Source organism: Macaca nemestrina, chromosome 12 (assembly GCF_043159975.1).
Source record: "Macaca nemestrina isolate mMacNem1 chromosome 12, mMacNem.hap1, whole genome shotgun sequence".
In the NCBI taxonomy this organism is placed as follows: domain Eukaryota; kingdom Metazoa; phylum Chordata; class Mammalia; order Primates; family Cercopithecidae; genus Macaca; species Macaca nemestrina.
Window position 1 is genome coordinate 751977 of NC_092136.1, and position 24789 is coordinate 776765.

At 64.6% G+C, this 24789-nt stretch overlaps 1 protein-coding gene across 8 annotated transcripts; it reads left to right on the top strand.

The window, feature by feature from the left end:
• The first annotated feature begins 97 nt into the window (after nucleotides 1–97).
• Nucleotides 98–24771, top strand: LOC105494163 (tetraspanin 4). Of its 8 annotated transcripts, none has more exons than XM_011762356.3 (9): nucleotides 98–199; nucleotides 4468–4567; nucleotides 7948–8027; nucleotides 20297–20488; nucleotides 22138–22212; nucleotides 23187–23288; nucleotides 23368–23499; nucleotides 23587–23670; nucleotides 24230–24771. In XM_011762356.3, the coding sequence occupies exons 3-9, from the start codon at nucleotides 7965–7967 to the stop codon at nucleotides 24296–24298; spliced, it is 717 nt and encodes a 238-aa protein (XP_011760658.1). In that variant the 5' UTR covers nucleotides 98–199; nucleotides 4468–4567; nucleotides 7948–7964; the 3' UTR covers nucleotides 24299–24771. The 8 variants fall into 8 exon arrangements, with proteins under 8 accessions (XP_011760658.1, XP_011760664.1, XP_070930131.1 ...); XM_071074030.1 differs by lacking the exon at nucleotides 98–199 and adding an exon at nucleotides 225–335; XM_011762359.2 differs by lacking the exon at nucleotides 98–199 and adding an exon at nucleotides 225–330.
• The last annotated feature ends 18 nt before the right edge of the window (nucleotides 24772–24789 follow it).

The following is a 24789-nucleotide window of genomic DNA, read 5'->3' on the forward strand; positions in this document are numbered from 1 at the left end:
CATGCGGCCCGGGGCTCCTGGGCCTGCACGGCCGCGGCAGCAACAGACGACACACCCCCGCCCACCATCTTGGTGCGTCCCGGAGCTACGGCGTCTGAGCAGGGCCGAAAGCCGCGGTGGCGGTTCGCGTTTCTCGTGTCCGCTTGACTGACAGCTGCGCGGAGGGAGCGGACGAAGCGAGCGGGAGGCGGCGGCGCAGGTAGAGCGCCTGGGGGGTCGTGGGGGCGTGCGGCCAGGGTCTCGCGGCCCGAGGTGTCCGACCGGGAGCGGCTGGAGCCGGACGCGAGCGGGGCGCGCGAGTTCGAGCCTAGAGCCGACACGCAGCAACAAGTGGGGTCCGGCGCGGGGGCTTGGGGAGAGGGCGGGCGCGGACCGGGGCGGGTCTTCCTGCTGCCCCTCTTGGCCCCGCCGGGTAGTGGGTCCCTCCGCCTCCGCCTCTACTCGCGGAGTGTCCGGGGCTCTCGGCGCCGAGTTCGGGGGTCCCATTCTGGACGCGGCCCAGCCCCTAGGGGCGCCGTCCTGGCCTCGGCCGCGCAGTTACGGTCCCCGCCGGCTGCTCCCCGCCCCGGCCTCCTGTCCGCGTTCTTTCCGCTCCTTCCCAGGAAGGGGGTCGGGGTGCGCCCTCCCCGGCCCCGGCTCTGCTGGGCTGCTGGCCGTCCCGACGCTGAGACGCGCCTCTGAGCACGGGGAGAGGGGGCCCGGGAGGGAGGTCGGGGAGGGCGTCGTGGAAGAGGTGCTCTTTGAATTGAACCTTGAAGACCCCGGCACAGGGGACCCCTGGGCAGACTCCCGGAGGCTGCACTGGCAGGACCCGCTGAAGGCCGCAGCTCTGCTTTGCCCTGGAGCTCAGGGCCTACGGAGGACGAGGGAGGGGGAGCCCGTGTCTCTCGGATGGAGTGCGGGGGGGCTGGCACCAGCACCCTCCTTGCTGTGCCCCTAGGGTGGGGGTGAGGAAATGGGGGGTCGGTGTGCAGTAGGAGGCAAAGAAGACTCCTTGGAGGTGCCAGGTAGGCTGTGGGGGGGTGGGTGGGCTGCAAAGTGGCACCCATGGGGGGGGCTCTGGGCTGGGGCTTCCAGCTGGGGTGGGACCTGTGCTGGGTTCCAGGCATCAGCTGCCGCTTTCTCAGGGCAATGCTGGGTCTGCCTTAGTTGCAGGGGAGGAGGATGAAGGGTTTTCTGGATCCAGAGTGGTGCTGGCCAGATCCACTGCACACTTGGGATTTCTGCTCCCAACCTGGCCAGGGCCCTGGGCAGCTTCCCCAGTGGCATTTGTCATACCCCACCCAGCCACGTGCAGAGCCACGAGCGGAGGCCACTTCCCTTCCCTGACCCCCTCCCCCCAGGATGAGTGGACGCACATCCTGCTCGGGCAGAGGGGCAGGACAGGGGCCGTGAGTAACGGTGGCCTGGGGTCAGAGCCAGGCTCAGCTGCAGAGGCTGCTGGTGGCTGTGGAGGTGAGGGAGGAAGGGGGGTCCGGGATGTTAGCAGGGTGGGCCCTGGGGAGTGGGTGGGGGCCCGGAGGCTTCCTGGAGGAGGGTCCAGGGCCTGTCCTGCCCCTGTTCCTGCCTGCAGGAGTTGTTTACTCGGAGCACGGGGCGGGGAGAGTAAGCTGCCCTCCAAATCCTGGCTTGGGCCAAGCTGACATTCTTGGAATTCCAAGTGTGTAAGCTTCCTATCCCTCCATTTCCTAGCAGAGCCCCTGAGACCTGAAGACTGCCCCAGCCTCAGGCTCTGTGCCCCTCCCCCGAGTCCCCACCACATGTGTGTGGAGGCCGCTGGGGAGCCCAGGCCTGTCCTCAGCCCTGACGGGGCTATACCTGAGGACCCTGGGGAGCCTGGGCCTGCCTCAGCCCTGGCTGGTGCGTCCCCCTGAGAGCGTGTGGGGCGGAACAGCCTGGGGCCTGGGCCCGACCCTCCTCAGGCTAGCGGGGGTGGGAGGGAGCCTCGTGGGGGGGGCAGGGCACTGTGCTGGCCAGCAGGGGCCGGTGGGGGCCCCTCTCTCCTGGGTGTGGAGTGTTGGTACAGACCCGGCCTGGCTTCTGGGGAGGGCCTGGGATGGGGCCAGGAGGCGAGGCACTGGTTTCATAGAAGGGGGTGTTGTGGAGCCTCCTGTGGTCAGCACAGGGCACAGGGAGCGGAGGGTGGGCTCCCCCAAGCGCTTCCTGCTAGAGGAGGGGTCACTTCAGGGCAAGTGACCAGGGGAAACCCATGATTGAAGTTTTAGCTGCTGAGCCCCTCCCACCCCGGGTGTTGCCCTGGAAACAGGCCAGCCACGGGACCGGGAGGGCTGGGAGGGGGGAGCACGGGCTGCGCCCTCGCTGGGATTCAGCTGAACTTGCACTCTGGTCTGGGATCACAGCCCGTGTTTCCCTATCTGTGAAGCTCAGGTGGGACCAGAAACTGCCCAGGAGGGCTGCATCCCTCCTGCCACTGAGACCAGGCATGGCCTTTGGCTGGGAGAGGGTGATCATGGTGTGTGTCCCCAGCCTCGCCCCCACACCTGTGCCCCTTGGCCCTGTCCATGGCTGGGACAGATGTGTGCCCACCCTGAGGATGTTGTGGGGTGGGATGGATGCACATGGTGTCACGAGCACACGTGCCCGACACCTCAGCGGTGCACACAGCCAAGGCCACTGCCTGCCGTACCCACGACGTCCGCGTCCTCCCTGCAGTCCTGGGAGATCGGCATTTTGAGCAGTGGGGTCTGTAGATGGGGCCAAGGCTGAACTGGCCCCAGCCTAACCACTCACATGCCTGGGCTGGTGGCATTTGGGAATGTCACTGCCTGCCATGCAGCTGCCCAGGCCTGATGTGCCCCCCAGACTGTTCTGTAGGGGTCTAGGTTGCACGGGTCAGGGCCCGGGCTGTAGTGGGATGGCACCTGAGGTGCGGCTGCTCCTGGAGCCTGGGGGTTGTGGGAAGGTGCCCCCCACCCAGGGTCCTAAGTGTGTTGCTTTCACCCCCAACTCCCAGAAGAGAAATACCCAACAGTGCAGGGGAGGGTTACGGGGAAGGCCTGGAGTGTGGTGTTGGCCTCGGTGGTCCTGGGAGGAAAGACTGGGGAACCTCTGGACGGTCTGTCCCTCCCCTGGGGCTGGTGGGGGGATCAGAGTGGTGTCTCTAGCCTCCAGGGCTCAGGTTTGGGTGGGAGAGGCCTAGTCCCACCCAGACTCTGTGTGCAGCCCCCAGTCCCTGCTCCTTGTATGCATGAGGGGGTGCTAGCTTGCTCGGGACCCCCCCGCCCAGGGTGAGGGCCTGGGACGGGCACTGGGGCCCCGCAGGGGCTTAGGCAGCCAGGAAGCCCACAGCATAAGCTGTTTGTGTTGGCGGGCCTCCCTGCTTCCTCAAAGCTACCTCAGAGCCTGTGAGCCTGGGGAGTCAGGGTGTGTGGGCTTGGCTCTGCTGTCTGTCCTGAGCTGCCCCTGCTGGGCTGTGTGGCGACCCCGGGCTCTGGGCTGGGCCAGGACTGAGCTGCTGCCCTGCTGCTGGGGCTCAGAGAGGCCGCTCCACTGGCCTGGCACCCAGGCTACTGCAGACAGGCTGCTCTGTCGCATGGGCAGGCCTCTCTTGGGGGGGACCTCCCTCTGGCTTCGTGGGTGTCCGAGGTCTCCTTGCAGCTCAGTCCCCCGGGGTTTTCCAACCTGCAGAGCTGTGGGTGTCTGTCTCGGGGCCCTCGCTCAGCCAGGGTTGGGTTGGAGCCTCTATGGTTCCTCCTGCCCTTGGGCTACTGGAAGGACAGTTACCTCACTCCAGAGAGCCGGGTCTGAGGGGCGAGGTGTTGCGGGGTGGAGCCAGCAGGGCAGGGAGTGCTGGGCACTGTGTTTGGCTGCCCAGGTGAGTTTGGGGCTTCTCCCTGGCCAGAAATCCATGAGTGGCAGGAGGAGGACAGACTCCCCAACCCATGGTGGAGGAGGGCCTTGAGGGTCCTTGCTGACAGCTCCATGGGGAGGGCGCGAGGCCCCCTTCCTGAGCTGGGGTGTCTGCTCAGAGCCCAAGGCAGGGTGGGGTGGGAGTGCTCCTGCCTGGCAGGAAGCAGACAGCAGGCTGGACCAGGGGTCTGGGACCCCAGCGGGGAGGCACTGCTGCGTGTCTGTGTGGGTGCAAGCGTGTGCCTTGGCCTGTGTCTCTGCATGTCCCTGTGCTGTGAGTATATGTCTTTGAACATGTGTTCTCTGCACACCGTGTTTCTGTGAGTGAGCCTGTGTCCCTGCCTGGCTGTCTCAGAGGCCTGAACGGGCAGAATTTGGTGACTCAGTCATTGATTCAAAGCTCTCCTGGTTGGGGCTACTCCTCAGTGGTCTTCTCCCCCGAGTCTGGTGGTGTATCCCCCTGCCCACCCCCGACTGCCCCTCTGCCCTGTAGGGACCTGGCCCCAGGTGGGGGTTCCCTGCCCTTGTCTAGGAGCATCTCTGGCTGTGCTGAGGGTGGAAGCCAGGGCTCCACTCTGCCCGTCTTTCCTTCCGCAGAGCTTGGGGCTGCCTTGGTCGCACCTACCGCCTGCCTGCCCACTGGTCAGCCTTCAGGGGCCCTGAGCAGCGCCTGGCCTCTTTCCTGTGGCCAGCCCAGGTATGTCACAGCCCGGCGGGGCTGGATGGTTGTGGTGGGCAGCAGTGGGCTTGCCTCTGGGTCTCACTTTGCCGGCCCAGGGGCCTTGCCAGCCGGACACTTTGACAACACACCTGAGCGTCTAATCGGAGCTCCCGTGGGGAGGGGCTGGACTTTGGAGACAGGGTCCCAGAACACCCTGGCTGGAGTGTTGAGGAAGGACCCTCCCCAGCTGAGCTCTGACACTGTGGCCTTGCCCGGGCCCCTGCCTGTGTCTGAGCAACCCAGTGTGAATCCTGAACTTGGCAACAGGAGCAAGCCCAGCCCCTGCTCCTGCTGGCCCTCGGTGGCCTTGTTTGAGGTTTTTTTGTTTTGTTTTGTTTTGTTTGTTTTTTTTTGAGGGAGTCTCGCTCTGTCCCCCAGGCTGGAGTGCAATGGCCGGATCTCAGCTCACTGCAAGCTCCGCCTCCCGGGTTTACACCATTCTCCTGCCTCAGCCTCCCGAGTAGCTGGGACTACAGGCACCCGCCACCTCACCCGGCTAGTTATTTTTTGTATTTTTTAGTAGAGACGGGGTTTCACCGTGTCAGCCAGGATGGTCTCGATCTCCTGACCTCGTGATCCGCCCATCTCGGCCTCCCAAAGTGCTGGGATTACAGGCTTGAGCCACCGCGCCCGGCCTGTTTGAGGTTTTTGATTTCTTCTTGAATAGGCCTCATCTGCTCACCTGGGTGATGTGTGCAGGGCTTTGTAGATGGGAAAGGGGGTGACAGGGGTCTTGGGGGGCACTGGGACTCCATCCTGGGTGCTGGGCTGAGTGCAGGCACCCAGAGCAGCTCTCCCTTTGCCCTCCCACCCGCATGGGACCCTCGAGCCTTGCCCGCCACTTCTCCTTCCAGCTCTCCCTTTGCCCTCCCACCCGCGTGGGACCCTCGAGCCTTGCCCGCCACTTCTCCTTCCAGCTCTCCCTTTGCCCTCCCACCCGCGTGGGACCCTCGAGCCTTGCCCGCCACTTCTCCTTCCAGCCCCAGCCACAGGGGGATGCAGGAGAGATGGGGCAGGGGTGCCACTGGCTAGCCTGGCGGCAGATGCTCTCCTTGGGGTGGCTCAGGTGGAGTTTTGGACTGCAGGTGGGGTCTGGCTTCTTCCAGTCAGCCTGGGGTCCTCCCAGGTCCCCGTGGCACCTCCCCTTGCCTGGCCCACGAGTAGGTGCTCTGAGCGCTGCCCAGGTCACATGCGAGCTCCCTGGAGGCGCTGCCCACGGCTGAGTGTCTGCCCTCGGGTTGTACCCGCATGGCCGGCAGAAGGGGGCCGGGCGTCATGCGGGTGTTTCCGTCAGGGTCGGGGTCCCAGGGTTCCTGGGGTCTCTGCTGGGCCCCGATGCGTGGCCTCCGTTCTGACCTATTCCTGGGGCCCAGACCCACCAAAGAACCCTCAGGGGAAGGACAGGGTAGGGGCCATGGGAAGCGCCAGGATGGCCGTGTGGACCTTCAGGGGACCTCCAGACTAGCCTCCTGTTCCGGGGGCCCCCTATCCCCTTCCCCCAGTGAGGACCTGGGTATGGGGTGCTGCCGCGGGGCTAGGGCTGCAGTTCTCTACAGAACCCTTGGGGGGCAGCAGAGGCTTGGGGCAGGTCCTCAGGGGCCGGCAGAGGTGCGGGACCTCCCTGGGCACCCAGGTCTCCCACGGCAGTCCTCCCCAGACCTGCCACCTCCCACATCAGTTACTCCAGGAGGACCCAGGCCTCCAGAGATGGCCAGCCCTGCCAGGGAGCACCCCTTCCCCTCCCTTAGCGGTCTCTCCCTCCTCTTCCTCCTTCCCTTCCTCATGCCCGACCTCTGGGCTTCAGGTCACCTGCCAGGAATCTGGGCCACGTGCTTCCCAACGCCTTAGGGCCCTTGTGCCCTGCAGTGGTGCTGCGGCTTCAGAGACGTGGGGTAGGCTGCGGGGCACAGCTGGGGGCCTCTGTCCCCATCTCCGGTTGTGGGAGGCGTGTGCGCACCCGGCGTGATGACACCCAGGAGTGCAGGCACATCTGCGCACGGGGCCAGTATGTCTGTACCTGTCGGGGGCGGGGTGGGGTCTCTTACAGGCTGATTTCCAGCCGGGGCTTGAAGAAAATTAAATTCTGGGCCTCTTGTTTAAAAATTACCAAGAATTTCAAGACGGGAACAGCAGAGCATCAAGCCAGCTGGGGTGGGTGCGAGCGACTGCCTTTGAAGCCGGCCCCGCTCCCGCCTTGGGGACTACACGGGGCGGAGGCCGAGCCGTGCCCACCTGGAACGCTCTGGGTGTGGCCTGGGGCTGCCCGCCTCCCGCGGGGCTGCCTGCTCGGGGGGATGTCTCAGCAATCACACCTGCGCTCTTCTGTGTTGTGGAATCTCGTATAGTCAAAGACTCAACGGCACCCGCTCCAGGCAGTGCAGGCTGACCCAGCCCTCCCCCCCGTCCGCCCCCGGCACTCAGGGCTTCCCAAAGCGCCCGGGGCGGAGTCGCCCCAAGTTGCCACCAGACAGCAACGGGGTAACCCTCCATTTGCGTGGTGCTTTGCGTATTGTTCGCGTGGTCGGAGGTCTCCAAGCCCGACCCGGGGCCGGGGTCCAGGCGAGGTACCGTGGGGGAAGGGCTGGGGGCGTCGGTCGCGGGCCAAGAGCTGCCCAGGTCTCATCCCCAGGCCCCGGCCCCGGTCCCCAGTCCCCTCAGGCGTCCTTCGCGAGCATCTTCCTGCCGCGCGCGCAAGGTGGGGAGGGCTGGGGCGCAGGCGCCAGCAGAGGGGCCGGGGTCGCGGCTGGTGAGTTGCCGGGGGCTGCGATTGGTCGGCCCGGGCGGAGCGCTGGGGTTTGCCGGGCGGTGCGGCGAGGAGGGGAGGGGGTCCGCGCGTGGGCGGAGCCGCCGGGGATTGGCCGGGAGGGCGCGGGGCGGGGCGCGCGAGGTCGCGGGGCGCGGGGTCCGCAGCGCGCGGGCCGGGCAGGTGTTGGGGTCCCGCAGCCGGGGTCCGTGCGGATCCGCGCGTCCCGCTGCCACCGCGGGGGCCAGACCGGGAGCGGGAGCGGGGCCGGAGCAGGCACCGGCCCGCGGGATGGGGGTTTCCGGGGCGGCGGGCGTGGGGCGCTGAGAGGCGGCCCCGGCACACCCGGGCGAGATGCGCCGCTCCAGCACGGACGAGTCCACGTACCGGCGCAGCCCCTCTCCGGAGGGCAAGGAGCCGGGCTTCGCGCGCGGCGGCCCCTTCCGGCGCTACAGCAGCCTGTACGGGCGCGCGGGAGGCGGGGACGCCGGGGGCGCCTTCTTCGGCCTGCACGCGAATCCCGGCCCCAAGGCGGCCCAGGCGCGCTACACGTCGCCCAAGGGCAACAAGTACGTGGTCTTCTACCTGGACCTCTCCTTCATTTTCCTCCTAGAGCTGAAGCGCTGCGGCATGGCGCGCGCCTGCCTCCAAGCCGTTAAGTACCTCATGTTCGCCTTCAACCTGCTCTTCTGGGTGAGTCCGGGCGCCGGGGTGGGTGCCCGGGAAAGACCCGGGGTTCCTGCCGCGGCGGGTCACGGGGTCTGGGAGGCCGGAGTCGCTGCCCTGGCCGGGCGTTGGGTGCGGTTCGGGGGGTGGTCCAGGAGGACCCAAGACCGCTGCTCCGGCTGGGGCCTGGACTGGGCGGGTGGGGAAGGTTTTCGCTGGGTCTGACCCCTGCACTCCGAGAGGCTGCCCCACGCCCCGGCCCCCTCTCCTCTCCTCTCTTGATGGGACGGGACACGTTGCACACGTGCGCGCCAGGCAGGACCACCCGGGCACTGCGCCTCCCTTAGGGTCGGGATTCCAGTCCGGGTCGTGGCCCGTTTTGCGCGGGGCCCCGGTGCCTCCCCTGGGCCCGCCCTCTCCTCGGTGCAGCTGGCATCCTTGCTTCGGCCCCACTCCTCCAGGCAGGCGACCTGCCCGGCCAAGGGACTCACTTCCGAGGGGTTGAGCCGGCTGCCGCCAAGGTTCCCCAGTCGCCGGGAGGCGCTGCGGAAGGGAATCCCGGACACTGAGCAGGGCCGTGGGCCATGAGTGCTCGCGGCAGACCCTGGCTTTCCCGCGCCTCCGGCAGCAGAGGCTTCCCTAACTTTTGCGGAGGTGGTGTCAGGCGTGCTCAGACCTGGAGTGGTGTCTAGGGTGGGCCCTGTGTGCTGGGCGGAGCGGAGCTGAAGTAGAGGGAGGACAAGGTTCCACCCCAGCCCCAAGTCGGCAGGAGGTGGGGCAGGACTCCCACCTGGCCACGTTGGAGCACGCCTCATGGAGCCGCGACCCTGTCCTGTCCCTGGCCCCTGTGGAGGGCAGTTGGAGTTGGGGGTGGCCAAGGATGACCTGGGCCGGGCCTGGGGCTTGGCTGGCTGGGCTGGGGGAGGTGAAGTGATGCCAAGGTCATTCTGTGCCCTATCCTTAATTCCTGAACCAGCCGCTGCAGCTGGGAGTCAGGGGTGTGGCCTCAGCTTCGCGGGGGCTCTGGGCGTCAGGAGGCTGTCCATCTGCATGAGATCCAGCTGGGGCCAAGTGCCCAGAAGCCTGGGTCCGCCTTCCCATCTCTCTCCTCCTGAACCCTGGCTCCTTCTCTCGCCAGCTTGGGGTGGGGGCTGCGGGGGTCTCTGGGAGGGACAGCAGCCTGGGTTGCCTGCCGGGTGTGACCCAAGGAGCTTCCTGGTCCAGACATCCGCCTCCAGAAGGGGTCACCCCAAGGGTTTGTTTTCTGCAAGGGGCTCTTGAAGGGGTGACGTCCAGGCCTGAGGGGTGCCTTGGAGGTAGAGGGGTGGGAGACATGGGTTTGGGCTGGAGCTGGTGGGTGTGGGGGGTGGGCTGCAGGTGGCTGAGTGACCAGAGTGTTTCTGTGATGGGGGGACGGGACCGAATGACTGAAGGGCAGTGGGTGTGGGGGCCCGGCAGGCAGGCAGGTCCTGGGAGGGGAAGCCCTCTCCTCTGTCCCCCCTCCTCCCCTCCTCCGTGGCCTGGACACCTGCCTTCAGGGAGAAAGAAGAGGGTCCCTGGGGGGGGTCTCTGCCCTGAGAGCAGCCCACCTTCATGGAAGACCCCAGGTAGACCCCGCTTTGCTCTGTGAACCCCAAAGAGGCATCCATTTCTTTTTTTTTTTTTTTTTGAGATGGAGTCTCGCTCTGTCGCCCGGGCTGGAGTGCAGTGGCCGGATCTCAGCTCACTGCAAGCTCCGCCTCCCGGGTTTACGCCATTCTCCTGCCTCAGCCTCCCGAGTAGCTGGGACTACAGGCGCCAACTCACCTGGCTAGTTTTTTGTATTTTTTTAGTAGAGACGGGGTTTCACCGTGTTAGCCAGGATGGTCTCGATCTCCTGACCTCGTGATCCGCCTGTCTCGGCCTCCCAAAGTGCTGGGATTACAGGCTTGAGCCACCGCGCCCGGCCAAGGCCTCCATTTCTACCGCTGGCAGACACTCCGCTGTCCTCAACCTGGGAAGGAACACACCAGGAACCCTCTTGGGACCCTGTTCTGGGCTGGAAAATCCTGTTCTCTCTTTTTTATTTTTATTTTTTGAGATGGAGTCCTGCTCTGTGACCTGGAGTGCAGTAGCGTGATCTCGGCTCGCTGCAACCTTCCGCCTCTGGGGTTCAAGCGATTCTCCCACCTCAGCCTGCCGAGTAACTGGGATTACAGATGTGCATTACCGTGCCCGGCTAATTTCTGTATTTTTAGTAGAGACGGGATTTCACTATGTTGGTCAGGCTGGTCTTGAACTCCTGCCCTCATGATCCACCGTCTCTGCCTCCCAAAGTGCCTCCCAAAGTGCTGGGATTACAGGCGTGAGCCACCGTGACTGGCCCCAATTATTTTTTATTATTCAATCACCACCTGCTGCCCAGTCCAGCAAACTGGAGCCCCGCTGGCCTCATACACCAGCCTTGGCCCCCCCAACCCTGGGCTGGTGCCCAGTGGGGGTCTGAGGGCGGGAGCGGGGCAGGGGAAATAAGAATGGGTGGGGGTTTAGTCAGGAGAGTCTGTCCTGGGCTGATGTCCACACCTGCTGTGCCGTGAGTCACTGTGAGCTAAGCCCCCTCCTTCTGGCAGGAGGCTATTTCAGGAGTCAGGCCTAGTGCCCCTTCCCCAGGGCTCCTTTCCTTTTGGGGGTGCCAGCTCTCTGTAGTAGGGGCTTTTGCATTTCCAACTCATCTGTCCTGCCAGGGGGCAGAGCCTGGCCCGTTCCTCCTCAGAATAATTTCCTCCGTCTCCTCGGGATGAAGCTCAGGGGTTAAGGTGGTGGGAGGGGTATCCCCCTGGTGGGACCCCAAGAGCCCGTGTGTGTCTGTCCTGACCCCCCGCTGCCGGAGTCCTGCTGGGCCTGTGGGGAGGGCGTGGGGGAGCCCCAGTGGGCAGCCAGTGACCAGAGCCATGGGCAGTGGTGGGAGCCGGGGCGGGATGAGGAAAGTTGTGTGTGACTGGGGGGCTGTGCCCGTTCTGGGTGTGGCTGTGGGTGTGGAGGCAGAGGCTGAGCCCTGTACGTGGTACGGGTGTGGCCAGGATGAGGGGTCCTGTGGCACTGGGAGGAGTTGGGGGGCTGAGAGTGGGGGACCCGTGCCTGGCTCCTGTGCAGTGGTCAGGGTGCAGTGATGGTTCTGCAGCTTCCCTCTGCCCCCACCGTGCCCGTCTGCCCCTTAGCTTTGCTCTCCTGTGCCCTCAACCCCAGCCTGGCACCTCTTTCTCCTGCCTTTGCCTTCATGCTCTTCTCAAAGTCCCCCTTCTTCCAAATGCAGACCCTCCAAGGCCCTGACAGTACTCCTGGCTTCCAAGGTCTCTTTGGGTCCAGACCTGAGCCCCCTTCCACACCCACGGTCAGACTGGGCCCCTGGCTGAGACCACAGTCACTAACTGGACCTGGGGCAGCCTTGGGGCCTACTTGAGTGGGGGGGAAGGAAGGGGCTCGCTCCAGAAGACTGACTGACGTATTTGTTTACAGCGTTGGTTCGGATTTCCGGGGCAGGCATCTTTGCTGGGGTTTGGGAGGGTAGGGCTGCTCGCAAGGGTCTGTACTCAGAGCCTCCAGTTTCGGGTGGAGTGGGGAGGGTTCCTGGGGCAGCCAGGGTGGGGAGGTAGGATGTGTCCTGGCCTGGTGGTGGGGCACCTGGTGGGGCCTTCAGAGTTCAGAGCAGTGGTGCCAACTCCTAGCCCCATGGGCATCTGGGGGCACACTGCCTGCCTTCAGCTAATAGGAGCCCCCCCCCCCGGTGATGGCAGCTCCACTGGGGCACAGCCACTGAGCCTGCCTTTGAGCCCTCCCTGCACAGGGTGGGGAGTGGGAAGCACGCGGCCTGTGATGGGGCCCGGGTGTCTCCTGGGAGCCCCATTCTGGGGGAAGCTGGGTGCAGGGCCCGTGAGCCTGAGCAAGGTGTCGTGGGTCCAGGCAGGTGCCGACACAGACACAGGTCAGCAGTAGTGAGGGCATGGGGGCTCTGCTGCCCCGGGACCCCCACCTTCAGGCCTCTGTGCTGCCTCGTCAGCTCAACCTCTGCCAGCAACGCTCTTCCCTTAATGGAAGTGGAGGTCCCAGGGGCGGAGGGGAGAGGACGGGGCCTGCAATTCCTGCCCATCAGGGGTGGAGGCGGCTGAGCTCCTTAGCAAGGTGCCACCACCAAGGGCTGTCCTCCTGCCCGCCTGGCCTCGGCTCCTTCCCGACGCTGCTCCTCAGGGTGGGTGCCGCTCCCCTTCCCCTCCCCGCGCCAGCACCAGGAGCTCGGCGGAAGCTCAGGCCCTCTCTGCACTGTGTGGTTAGGGCCCCTCTGGGGGGCCGGGGTGGAGGTCGGAGTCCTGCCTGCCACTGTGGGACGCCGGGCAGGTCCTGCCCTCCTTGGGGCCTCATTTTCCCATCTGCACCACTTGGGGTGGTACAGGATGAGGTCCCCAGGTGCTGGCCTGACCCGGGGGGGTGAGTGGAAATGTGGGAGGCCCCTCAACCCCCTGCCACCTGCACTGACCCCCCGGGAGACACGCAGGTGGGCAGTGTGTCGGAGCCATGTGGTCCAGGGCCCCAGCCTGGAGGGGACACGGGGACTGTCCTGGCTCTGTCCTGTTTGAGCTGTCAACCCTGGAGGTGTGGGGGCCCCTCAGCCTGACTGCCCACTCTCTGTTGCCCCAAAGGAAGGTCCTGGCTGCGCTTGGGGCCTCTGCTCTGAGATCGGCAGTGAGCCTGGTGGAGGGGTGCGGCGGGGGCCAGTCTTTGGCTTCCCCTCCCCTGGGATGAGTTGAGGCGATGTCTGGCAGATGCCATGGCGAGCCCGCCTGGCGCTGGCCTCTGGGCAGCACAGTGTCCCCGAGGGGGGCAGAGGGCTCTGCCTCCAGCTCCCAGGCCTCTCTGAGGAGTTCAACATCCCAGGCCAGCCTTTGGGGTGGGGATGGCGGCAAACTCCCAGCATCCATTTCTGAAGGAAGGCCCTGATCCCGGCAACCACAGTGTGTCTGAGCCTTGGGAAGTGTGTGGCTCCCGGTGGGTGGGCAGCAGCAGAGGTCGGTTGGGGGCGCTGCCTGCCCAGCTGCGGGCTCCAGGTAGCTCTGGTGCTGTTGGGGGTAGGTCAGACCTGTCCACCTGGTGACACAGGCCTGGCACCATGGACCTCTGCAGGCCCCAGGTCTCAGCTGGTGGCAGGGCAGGCAGGCCGGGCCTCGGCGTGGAGATGGCTCTCTCCGGGGGCAGAGATACGGCATTGGCAGCTCAGGGCTGCAGGGGCAGGCAGAGAAGTCAGGAGGCCCACGCAGGGGGACGGGAGTGAGCGTGGGGGCCTGGGCTCCCAGCTGCACCTGTGTGATGTTAGCCGTGGCCCTGGCCTGACGACGGCTGGCTTGCCTCCTTGCGGCTCCCACGCAGCCCTGCTGCACCCACAGCCCCGCTGGGTCACAGTCTCCTCCTGGATTCCTCCCCGCCCTCCAGCAAACTCCTACTCACCCTGCAGGACCCAGCATTGGCACCCTGGGCAGGTGCCCCCTGATGAGGGCTGTTCTGCTCTCCCTGCCTTGGACACTGGCCTCATGGTGGGCCTTGGTCACTAGGTGGGGCTGGTCTCCTCATCTCTGGGCCCTGGGGGCCCTTGGAGAGCTCCTAGGTTCAGGGGTGAGGGAACGGAGGACAGATGGGGGTGTGGAGACAGGATGTTGCTCGGGGCCCACAGCTTTAAGGAAACAAATCACAGCGAACCACACATTGTAAGTGGACAGACTTGTAATCCCTGGAAACCAGCATCCCAGCCATGATGGGATGTTCCCGTCAGCCCAGAGGGTCCTGAGGCTGTGCTGGCTGCCAGCATCCCTGTCTCTGGACAGAGCCCTGGTTCCTGCGGGGACTCAGCCCCCCCATCCTATCCCAAGGACGTGGCTGGCAGCCCAGCCATCTGCCACACATAGACACGTGGCCGGAGGGGCAGTGGGCTGAGGATGGAGAGCCGGTCAGCACAGCCCCTGTGGGCCTGGAGGGAGCACACTCCATGGACTCCAGTGACTGTACCCCTGCCCGAGGCCTCCAGGAGGCTCAAGGGGGCCGTCCCCCAGCACCTGCCCAAGAGGCTCAAGTGGGCTGTCCAGACCAGAAAAGAAGGGCAGAGCGGAGAATGCACAGGCCTCAGCAGCACCTGCACACGCTCAGCGCTGGGGGACGGCCCCCCGAGCCTCTTGGGCTCCTAGTCTTGGGCTGAGCCATCAGTTGCTGCTGAAGATCAGGGTGAGCAAGTGTCTGATGGACTGAGCCTGGGGCCAGGTGTGCTGGACGGACATTGGCCAGAGATGGTCTCAGGCAGGTACTGGGGACAGGTTCTGGGCATCGGACAGTGTGAGCTGATGCCTGGGAGAAGGACGGGCCCCGGGCACCGCTGACTCTGGAGGTGAAGAGGTCTGGGATGGAGCCGCTCGCCTGGGCTGTTCCCCCAGCTGCCATCCAGGGTTCCTCTCCCCATCCGTCATGGGGCGGCGTCAGCCTCCTGCCTGAGCTTGTGTCTGGCCTGGTGGGGGCAGCAGTGAGGGAGACAGGGAGGTTTTTAGCTGATCCCCATTTGTACTGAGTGCGTGGGGATGGGATGGAGCTCCTCTGGTTTCCGGGGCCAGGCCCAGATGCTGGGTGGGACCCTGGTAGGATACACAGGCTGCCAGCCACACCCCCAGCTGCTGCCCCTCTGGCTGCATTTGACCAGAGGGACCTGGCCCTCCTGGCCTCAGCCCTGCTCATCCTGCCTTTGATGTTCTGTCTCCAAGCAAATGGGGTGCATTTTCTCTTGCACTTGAAGGCTATAATTTTCCTGCCAAAATGTTTTAAAAGCTGCACACACAGAAACACGTTCAAAATTGCAGGTAATTTTATTAACCACGTGCACACACTTTATCTGTGTGGGTCTACCAGCGTGCAGGTGCAGCACGCTGGGGCCTGGGGGACGCTGGGTCGCAGGGCAAGACTGCGCGGGTGTGGCCACGTGTGATGCTGTGAGGCAGCATCTGTGGCAATGTGGGCTGGTGTCTGTCACAGTGTGTGTGACTGAGCCAGGGCCCTGGCGACACCGGGTCGCAGGGAAGGCTCTGTCTCAAAAAAAAAAAACCCAAACTAAAAAAACAAAAACCCAAACAAAAAACACACACTGTGTCTGTGGCCATGTGTGATGGTGTGAGGCGTCTGTGGCGATGTGGGCTGTCGTCTGCCACAGTGTGTGACCGCCCCGCCTGGTGACAGCGAGTGGGTGGGTCTTTCCTGCCATCTCGGGTGGAGGTGAGGATGTTTCGTGGAGTGTTAATTAGGGAAATCAGTTCCCACCAGGGCTGGGGCAGTTGTGGAAGGGGTCCAGGGCTGGAGGTGTAAGGCCCCTTCCTGCCCAGCCCCTGTGGAACGTGGGTGTCCCACACCTGGCATGGCACCAGTCACTCTGCACACGTCCTCCCTGTGCCCTTCGAGGCATCCCCTTGGGGCGAGGGGAGCTCGGAACCGCTCATTTTCCTGCTGACAGGAGAGGTCTGCCGTCCTTGGAAGGCAGAGGCAGAGGCGGACGGTGCAGGCGGTTTTTTTTTTTTTTTTTTTTTGAGACTGAGTCTCTGTTGCCCAGGCTGGAGTACAGTGGCGCGATCTTGGCTCACTGCAAGCTCTGCCTCCTGGGTTCACGCCATTCTCCTGCCTCAGCCTCCCGAGTAGCTGGGACTAGAGGTGCCCGCCACCGCGCCCAGCTAATTTTTTGTATTTTTAGTACAGACGGGGTTTCACCGTGTTAGCCAGGATGTTCTCGATCTCCTGACCTCGTGATCCGCCCGCCTCACCCTCCCAGAGTGCTGGGATTACAGGCGGGAGCCACCGCGCCCGGCCCCAGTTTGGGTTTTAAATGACAGTTTTCTCTGTTGCGCCAGCACCTCCCCTAAGTTCAGGGACCTTCACCCACCAGCCTGGGCATTTAGCCTGGAATGCAACTTGCGGGGTTGCTTGGTGCTTGAGGCCAGGATATGCTCTGAGCTGGCGATGGCCATCTCCTTCTAGGGCCTCTTGTTTCCCTCTGACCTTCTGCCCTCATCACCTGGTGATCTGGACCCAGGGCCATATCCCTTCTCTGCCCAATTCTTGGGGCAGTGACCACGTCAGGCCATGTGTGGTGCCCTGTCTGCCCCTCCACGAAACCTGGGAACTGTGGGAGGACATGGGGACAGCCCAGGGCCAGGCTGGGGTTCCTATGTGCTCCTCGAGAATGCCCCTCAGTTCCGCACGGCCTTGTCTGAACTGGTCTGTACCTGGTGTGCGTGTCCTTGTGCCCGACGGTCTGGAGGGAGCACTGAGGGAGCCGTTGCCTCCAGGCCTCTCCCGTGCTCCAGGATGTCACGAGGGACACCTCTCCAAAGATGCGTGGGTGGGGGTGCTGAGTTAGCAGTCAGCACCCTCAAGAGCCCGTCCCCCAGCTGCTGGTGCATCCCGTAGCAGGGCCAGGTCCCCCAGGAAGTGGGGGCATCTCTGTAGAGTTGGCAGACCCTGCCCACCCTGGGGCTGTGGCCGAAGCCCAGTGCTCCAGTGAGGACAGATTCTCTTAATTAGGGATGTCCCCGGCACTTGTGCCACGGAGCTGGCCTCTGGTCCTGCACACTCCAGACACATCCACCCTGGCTCACACACCCCGCTCACAAGCACCCCGGTTTCCATGCACCCCAGGCTCCCACGCACCCTGCTCACATGCACCCTGGTTCCCACACACCCCAGGTTCCTGCGCACCCCGGCTCACATGCACCCCCATTCACATGCACCCCAGGCTCCGACGCATCCTGGCCAACAAGCATCCTGGCCCACATGCACCCCCGCTCACACGCACTCCGGCTCAGATGTACCCATGCTCACACACACCCCGGCTCACACACATCTCTGGGGTCACATGCACCCCAGCTTACACGCACCCCGGCTCACACCCATCCCGACTCACACACCCCTGCTCACATGCACCACCGGCTCACACCCATCCCGACTCACACCCATCCCGACTCACACCCCTGCTCACACGCACCCCGACTCACACCCATCCCGACTCACGCACCCCGACTCACACCCATCCCGACTCTCACCCCTGCTCACACGCACCCCGACTCACACCCATCCCGACTCACACACACCCCCGGCTCACACGCTCCCTGGCCCCCATGTACCTCGGCTCACACACACCCCGGCTCTCACACACCCCGGCTCACACGCACCCCGGCTCACAGGCATCCTGGCCCACACACCCCGGCTCACACGCACCCCCGGCTCACACACACCCCGGCTTACACGCACCCCCGGCTCACACGTTCCCTGGCCCCCATGTACCTCGGCTCACATGCACCCCAGCTCACACGTGCCCCGGCTCACATGCTCCCTGGCCCCCATGCACCTCAGCTCACACGCACCCCAGCTCACATGCACCCCTGCTAACACACACCCCCTCTCACAGGCACCCTGGCTCACACATGCCTCAGGCTCATGCATCCCTCCCCTGGTGCATCTCTGGGCAGCCCTCTGCCAAGCTGTGCTGGCTGCCACCCCCAAGCCTTTTCCTGGTCTCCTGGGAAGCCTCCCCTATCCCCCTAAGCTGCTTCTGGGGCTGGGTTTACTCAGAAGCAACACCCAGGCCGGGCACTGTGCCCAGGTCTCCTTTTTTTTTTTTTTTGAGACGGAGTCTCGCTCTGTCACCCAGGCTGGAGTGCGGTGGCCAGATCTCAGCTCACTGCAAGCTCCGCCTCCCGGGTTCACGCCATTCTCCTGCCTCAGCCTCCCGAGTAGCTGGGACTACAGGCGCCCGCCACCTCGCCCGGCTATTTTTTTGTATTTTTTAGTAGAGACGGGGTTTCACCGTGTTAGCCAGGATGGTCTCGATCTCCTGACCTCGTGATCCGCCCGTCTCGGCCTCCCAAAGTGCTGGGATTACAGGCGTGAGCCACCGCGCCCGGCCCCAGGTCTCCTATTGGCTCCTTAGCAGTACCCCTGGAGCCATGAGGGGCTGTGTGGTCAGAGTTAGCCCCTGCCTTGGTACTCCAAATCCTGGGGCCCAGAGCACAGGGGTGACCCCTCTTCCTGCACCCGGTCTGTCCAGCTCCCCTGCGCCCCGTGCCTGGCCTGCTGGGGAGGGGCTCTGGGCTTGGGTGTTAGAGCTCAGCAGGCACCAGGAGCCAGTGGCTCGGCAGAGCTTCCCAGGACAGGCCCTGCGCCGGCAGCCTCCGGACAGCGTTCTGTTGTGAACGTTAAGCAGAGATGCTGCCTCTGGAAGGCCGGGGGACAGAGCCTGCATTCTCCCCAGGATGGCCTGAGCATGTGTGGGACTCATGGGCCCCAGCAGGGGGGATTCTGCTCTGAGGGGATTTCACCCTGTGGAGTCCAGAGGGACCCAAGACACCAGTGAGAGGCCTTGCCTGAACCTCTGGGCACCAAGTGACCACGCCGGCCTTGGGCAGGGAGCTGTGTCCCATCTCCCCAGCACGGGCTCCTGCCTGCCTGCCTGCCAGCCAGTGAAAGGGTGGCGGCCTCCAACCTGCAGCCTGGCCTGGCTGATGCACTGCTCAGGGAGGGGCAGGGGAGTGTGCACACGAGGAGGGGGCATCTCCCACCCCCAGGTCCCCTGAGGCAAGAGTCTTGGGGCCCATGGGGCCTGCGGGAGCCCTGCCAGGGTGGAGGCCCCAGGCCTGTCTTGAGCTGAGCTGGTGTGGCGGCTGCTGGTGGCCAGCAGCTCATCTCCCAGCCTTGGTTTGTATCTGGAAAGTGGGGTGTGAGTCTGGCCACTGGGGCTTGGGAGGCTTTTATGGGGTGACTTGGGGCTTCTGGTAGCCCCCAGGGAACCCCCAGAGCCTGTGGTCTGGGTGCTCCGAGGGGCTCCATCGGGTGGAGGGGTGGCTTTGCCAGCCTACTCCCAAGTCCCGTCCAGTTGGGTGGGGCAGGGATCCCCCAGGGCTGCCCGCCACCCGCCTGGGTGCCCACGCTGCGGACCAGGAGCTGGTCAGCATTTCCCGGCGACTGCTTACCCCATGCCCAGGTCTGGAACGTATCTTCCGTCTCCTCCTGAAACGGCCCAAGCCCGAGGCCTCAGCGTCTGAGGGTGGGGGTCCTGTCGGACCCCTGCTTCCCTTGAGACCTTGCTGGGCTGGCAGCCTAGCACCCTCTCTCCGGGCGCAGGACCCCCTCGTCTCCCCCGCCTCTTCCTGTTTTAGTTGATTTTTTATAAGAACAAGCACTTAGGAAACACAGTAAGAGCTCCAGCAGTTACAGAGGCTGTGGGAGGTGCTCCTGGGGGACCCGCCTTCTCCGTTCCCGCCAGTGCCTGTAAGAAATCATAACTTGGCTGGGCACGGTGGCGCACACCTATAATCTCAACACTTTGGGAGGCCAAGGTGGGTGGATCATGAGGTCCGGAGATTAACATCAAGACCATCCTGGCTAACATGGTGAAACCCCGTCTCTACTAAAAATACAAAAAAGTAGCGAGGTGTGGTGGTACATGCCTGTAGTCCCAGCTACTTGGGAGGCTGAGGCAGGAGAATCACTTGAACCTGGGAGGCGGAGGAGGTTGCAGTGAACCGAGATGGCGCCACTGCACTCCAGCCTGGGCAACAGAGTGAGACTTCCATGTCCAAAAAGAGAGAAAGGAAAGAAAGAAAAGGAAGGAAGGGACGGAGGGGGGCGGAGAGGGGAGAAGGGAAGAAGGAGGGGAGAGGGGAGAGAGACAAAGTGTGAGAGAATCAGCATTTCTCCTGCTACGAGTGACGGGACAGCCGGGGACATCACAGAGACCTTCTTGGGAAGTGGGCACCGGAATCCTGAGACTGCCTGCCAGGAAGCCCCATCCCGGAGTGAGGGCCGGGCTGGGTCTCCCTGACAGCAGTCTGGAAAGGCTGGAGTGGCCTGTCAGGTGGGGAGTGGGTTTCTGTGCTGGGCAGACCAGAGGGCGAAGTGGGGTTGGGGGTGTGCAGGCTGCGTCCTGGGGCCTAAGATCCCGCCCCTCTGGCTCCAGGCCGGGGGGTGGGCAGATGCCCCCTAGAGGGAGGTTCAGGGGCACGAGGGAGCCCCCACCACCGTGGCCAGGGATTGTGGGTTTGGGGATGGGGTGCCAACCCAGGGTGTCGGGAAAAGACTGGCCTGCCCTGGACACCCCCCAGGGCTGCCGTGGGATTTAGCAAGACTCCGGGTGGTTCTGGCTCAGGCCGGCAGGCGGTGTGGCCTTGGCTTGCGGGCCAGGCTCTGCCCTAGGGTCCAGAGCTTGTGTTGGGGCCTCACCCTGTCTCTCTCATGTTGCTGTGCCCCAGCTGGGGGGCTGTGGCGTGCTGGGCGTCGGCATCTGGCTGGCCGCCACCCAGGGGAGCTTCGCCACGCTGTCCTCCTCCTTCCCGTCCCTGTCGGCTGCCAACCTGCTCATCATCACCGGTGCCTTTGTCATGGCCATCGGCTTCGTGGGCTGCCTGGGCGCCATCAAGGAGAACAAGTGCCTCCTGCTCGCTGTGAGTGCCGGGGCCCAGGCATGCTCTGGGTGGGACCACGCAGGGTGGGGCTCTGGTGGTCCCCAGGCCTTGGCTGCTGCAGTGACCCCCAGACGCGGGCCCCACCTCTGGGGCCTGACCTCCAGGTTGGGAGTGTGGCCACTGTTGGGTCTTCTGGGCTGCACTGGGGCTGGGGCTGATTTGTGGAGTGGGGGCGGGGGTCACTCGAGAACATGCTGTAGCTTGTCAGGAGCCTCCCTTGACGGGACACTGGCCCTGGTGAGCACAGGCACAGCCCCATACACGTGTGCACAGGCATGCACAGCCTTTCATGGGCTTGCGGTCTCCATGACTCATTCCTGACCACCCCACCCCCACTGTGGCCCCTTCCCCAGCTCCTTGTCCGGGGCCGGGTCTCTCAGCTCCCTGGGACCGTCTGCTGGGACCCTCCCAGCCCCCACCTCCCCTCAGGGATGGACTTATAGGCAGGGATGTGTTTATCCTCCTTGGAAACGTTCTCATCACAGATAATTAAAAATGAAAAGGGCTCCTAGATGGAAACACAGGCTTGCTACCGATTAATATGCCTGGCTGAGGCCGTGGGCCCGAAGCGGGTCTGCAGCCTGCTGAGGTCCTAAATCAAGAGGCTTCAGATCACCTCTTTGTCTGAGAAGCCCTGGATGGGGTGGGGCTTCCCTTAGATCGCCTCAGCCAGCCCACTCCCCTCCGTACCCCTTCTTGGCAGTGAGCCCCCCATCGCTCAGCCTCCCGGGCATCCGTTGGGGCCCAGAGCCCCCTGGAGGCAGTAGGTGGGGGTCTGTGGCAGCCCTGCTGGGGCTTGGAGCTCCTCCAACAGTTGAGGAAGCTGCTGTGTGGGCCCCGCCACGCCTGCAGGGATAGAAGCCCTACCCCTTTCCCACAGGCGACTGGGACCAGAACCCTGGGTACCTCCTGGGGGTGAGGGGCCCCTGTGTCCTTAGCCCAGCACCCTGTCTGCCCCACTCAGGCCCACTCTGCCTGGGCCCCCCAGTTCCTGGACACACCCTGTCCATGCCTGCCTTCCTCTTGCGGGTGTCAGTGACCTCCGCATGGAGGAGGAGCAGCAGGGCTGGGGTCAGGCTGCGCTTCAGGGCTGCCGCCAGGAGGGGGAAGCTTGCGTGGTCAGAGGTGGGGCTTGCAGCCTGTGGTCTTGCTGGAGGGGGCATCAGCCACCCTGGCTGCCCTGAGGGCTGTGACGTGGGAGTGGAAGGGGCCTCTGCAGCCCAGGTGTGACAGGCACCCCGCGAGGCACCCGCCGGACACTCACAGGCCCCTGGATGGAGGTGTCTGAAGCCAGCTGACAGGGGCTAGAGCCTTGGAACAGGGACTTGTGCCCATTGGGGGTGTCTGGGTTGCCCCAGGGATGGGGGCAGGGGAGGGGAGCCCAGGCCAGCCCAGGGCCCTACATTCAGGGGCTGAGCAGGACACGACAGCCACAGTCCCTGGACCTGGGGCCGAGGCTGAGGGTTCTGAGGTGGTGGTGGCATTCTGGGGTCTCGGATTGGGGGCCTGGCAAAGGTTTCCTGGCAGCACCAGGTATCCATGAGGTGTGTGGCCCTGGCCCCTGGCATGCTATGGGGTGGAGGCCGTGGGGCCTGCCAGGTCCCTGTCTGAGCCTGCCCCCCCCACAGTTCTTCCTGCTGCTGCTGCTGGTGTTCCTGCTGGAGGCCACCATTGCCATCCTCTTCTTCGCCTACACGGACAAGGTATGGCTGCCTCGGCCGCAGGCCCAGCTGCAGGGCTGGGGGCACTGTGGGCCTGGTGTGGACAGAGCGGCCCCCATCTGCCCTCCCTGGCGGCCAAGACAGCGGGTGTGGATTTACCAGGCCTGGAGGGGGAGCACCCCCAACCCTGGGAGGCTGTGCTGTGCCTCTGCGGTGACTGGGGCACGAGGGCACTGCTCCCCCACCCGGAGGGCGCGCCCTAGGTCGTCCCCCGACACAGCGTCCTGGGCCGTCTGCTCCCAGCGCCTTGTCCTGGCTGCTCACCCTGGGGTTCTGCTCTGTAGAACGGCCTCTTCTCAGTCACTCGTTTATATATTCAGCCATTTGTTTATATTGGGATGAAGTCACGGCTATTGAGGCTGCACTCTGAGCTAGAACACAACACTGCTTTGTTTTGCGAATCACACTGTCCGTCCTTGGCCCTGGGGAGCTCCTGCCGTCGGCTGCTGGGTTCTCTGATGTGCCCCCATCAACAGACTTTTCATTCTGGGGCACGTCCTGACTTCCTGGCACTGTAGGGGGCTCCAGGCTCCTCCTGTATTCCCTGCCCTGGCCCGGGAATCAGCCCCTTTTCCAGGGTGCCCTGGGTCCTCACTGAATATTGGGGACTGTGGCCGGGGTGCTGGGTGGGCTCGGCGCTCATAGCTCCTGGCTTCCAGCTCACAGAGCACGGCTGGACATGTCCTGACACGTGGAGTCACCTGTGTCCCTGTCTTCTGTCCCCCCAGGACCCATGGTCCTCCCCCAGCCTGGGGAGGAAGCCCGGAGGTGGGGGCCCTGGGCCTCAGGGCTGCTGGGAGGACATGGGGCCGGTGTGTCTGCAGCTTGGTGGGCTAGGAAGGAGACAGTTCAGGACCAGGCGCAGGAGGGGCCCAGCTTAGGGGCCAGCGAGGGGGTCTGGATGAGGGAGGCGGGGTACAGTGGGAGGGGCCCTGCTGACCCCCCCGCACCCCCAGATTGACAGGTACGCCCAGCAAGACCTGAAGAAAGGCTTGCACCTGTACGGCACGCAGGGCAACGTGGGCCTCACCAACGCCTGGAGCATCATCCAGACTGACGTGAGGCCTGGGCAGGTGGGCGGGGTCAGCGGGTGCCCCCTCCCCTCCCGCCTCAGCCCAACCTGAGCTTGTCCCCCAGTTCCGCTGCTGTGGTGTCTCCAACTACACTGACTGGTTTGAGGTGTACAACGCCACGCGGGTGCCTGACTCCTGCTGCCTGGAGTTCAGTGAGAGCTGCGGGCTGCACGCACCTGGCACCTGGTGGAAGGCGGTGAGACCCCCACCCTGGGGGCTGGCGGGGGCCTAGAGGGTGGGACCGGCAGGCCCTTCCGTGACATGCAGGACATGCCTCCTGCAGCCGTGCTACGAGACGGTGAAGGTGTGGCTCCAGGAGAACCTGCTGGCTGTGGGTGTCTTTGGGCTGTGCACGGCACTGGTGCAGGTATGGCCTGGGGACTGCAGACTCCCTGCTACCCCTTTGCTGGGGCCTTCTGAGCCCAGGGAACAAAGTAGCAAAGGCCTTGCCCCCAGGAACCCATGATCCGGGGAGGCTGGGGCAAAAGCAGGAGGGTGAGTTCGGGGGGATGGGCAGGGACAGCCTGTGGGGACGGTGGGCTCCCTCCTAGTGGACAGAGGCAGAGGCTGGTGTGGGGTGGAGGCCGGCAGCCGTTCGTGCTGGTTGGTGGCCCAGGACTGGCCAGTGCGCAGAGAGTGGCAGCTGGGGTCCTGGTGCCTGTGACCCCTGCTCTCCAAACTCCACAGCCCCCAGGAAGTCCTGGGTGTCCTCATGCTTGTGAGGCTCAGGTGAGGGTGCTATGGCTTGAGCCGCAGGGGTTGGGTGGGGTGTGTGAGCCAGCAGGAAGCTGAAGGGCTCTGCCGCTGTGTCCCCTGCCCCGGGGTCAGGGCCAGGGCCAGGGCCAGGGCCAGGGCCAGGGCCCGCTCTGGGCTTAAGGCCTGAGGCCATGGAGCTGCTATGCCCAGCCCTCCTCCCCTCCCCACAGATCCTAGGCCTGACCTTCGCCATGACCATGTACTGCCAGGTGGTCAAGGCAGACACCTACTGCGCATAGGCTGCCTGCTTCTCTGCCAAAAGGACGCCCACAGGGAGATGGCCGTGCCCACAGCTGCCTTTCCCACCACCAGCCTCGGTGCTCTGCCCCATGCTGGGAGGAGGGAGGGAGGGACAGGTGCCCGGAGCCCCCGGAACCCTGTTTCTAGAAGGCCCTGGCTCAGGTGGCTTCAGGGCCTCCAAACCCCCCCTGGGAGGGGTGGCCACGTGCTGGCTATGGAACCCAGGGCAGGGGTGGGAGGGGTCTCCAGTACTTTTTATATTTACATATTCTCCAAAGCAGTGTTCACACGGGTGCCAGCCTGTGGCCCCCAGCCTCCCGGGAAGCGGGTTGGGGCTGCAGGAACAGGGGCTTGGCATCCTGGAAGTGGCCCCACTGGTCCTGGTGCTCCAGGCAGGGCCATGGACCCCTTACCTACATTCCACAGTGGGCCCGTGGGGCTCCTGGTGCATCCTAATAAAGTGTGAGCCGCAGCCCTGCGTCTACTGCTA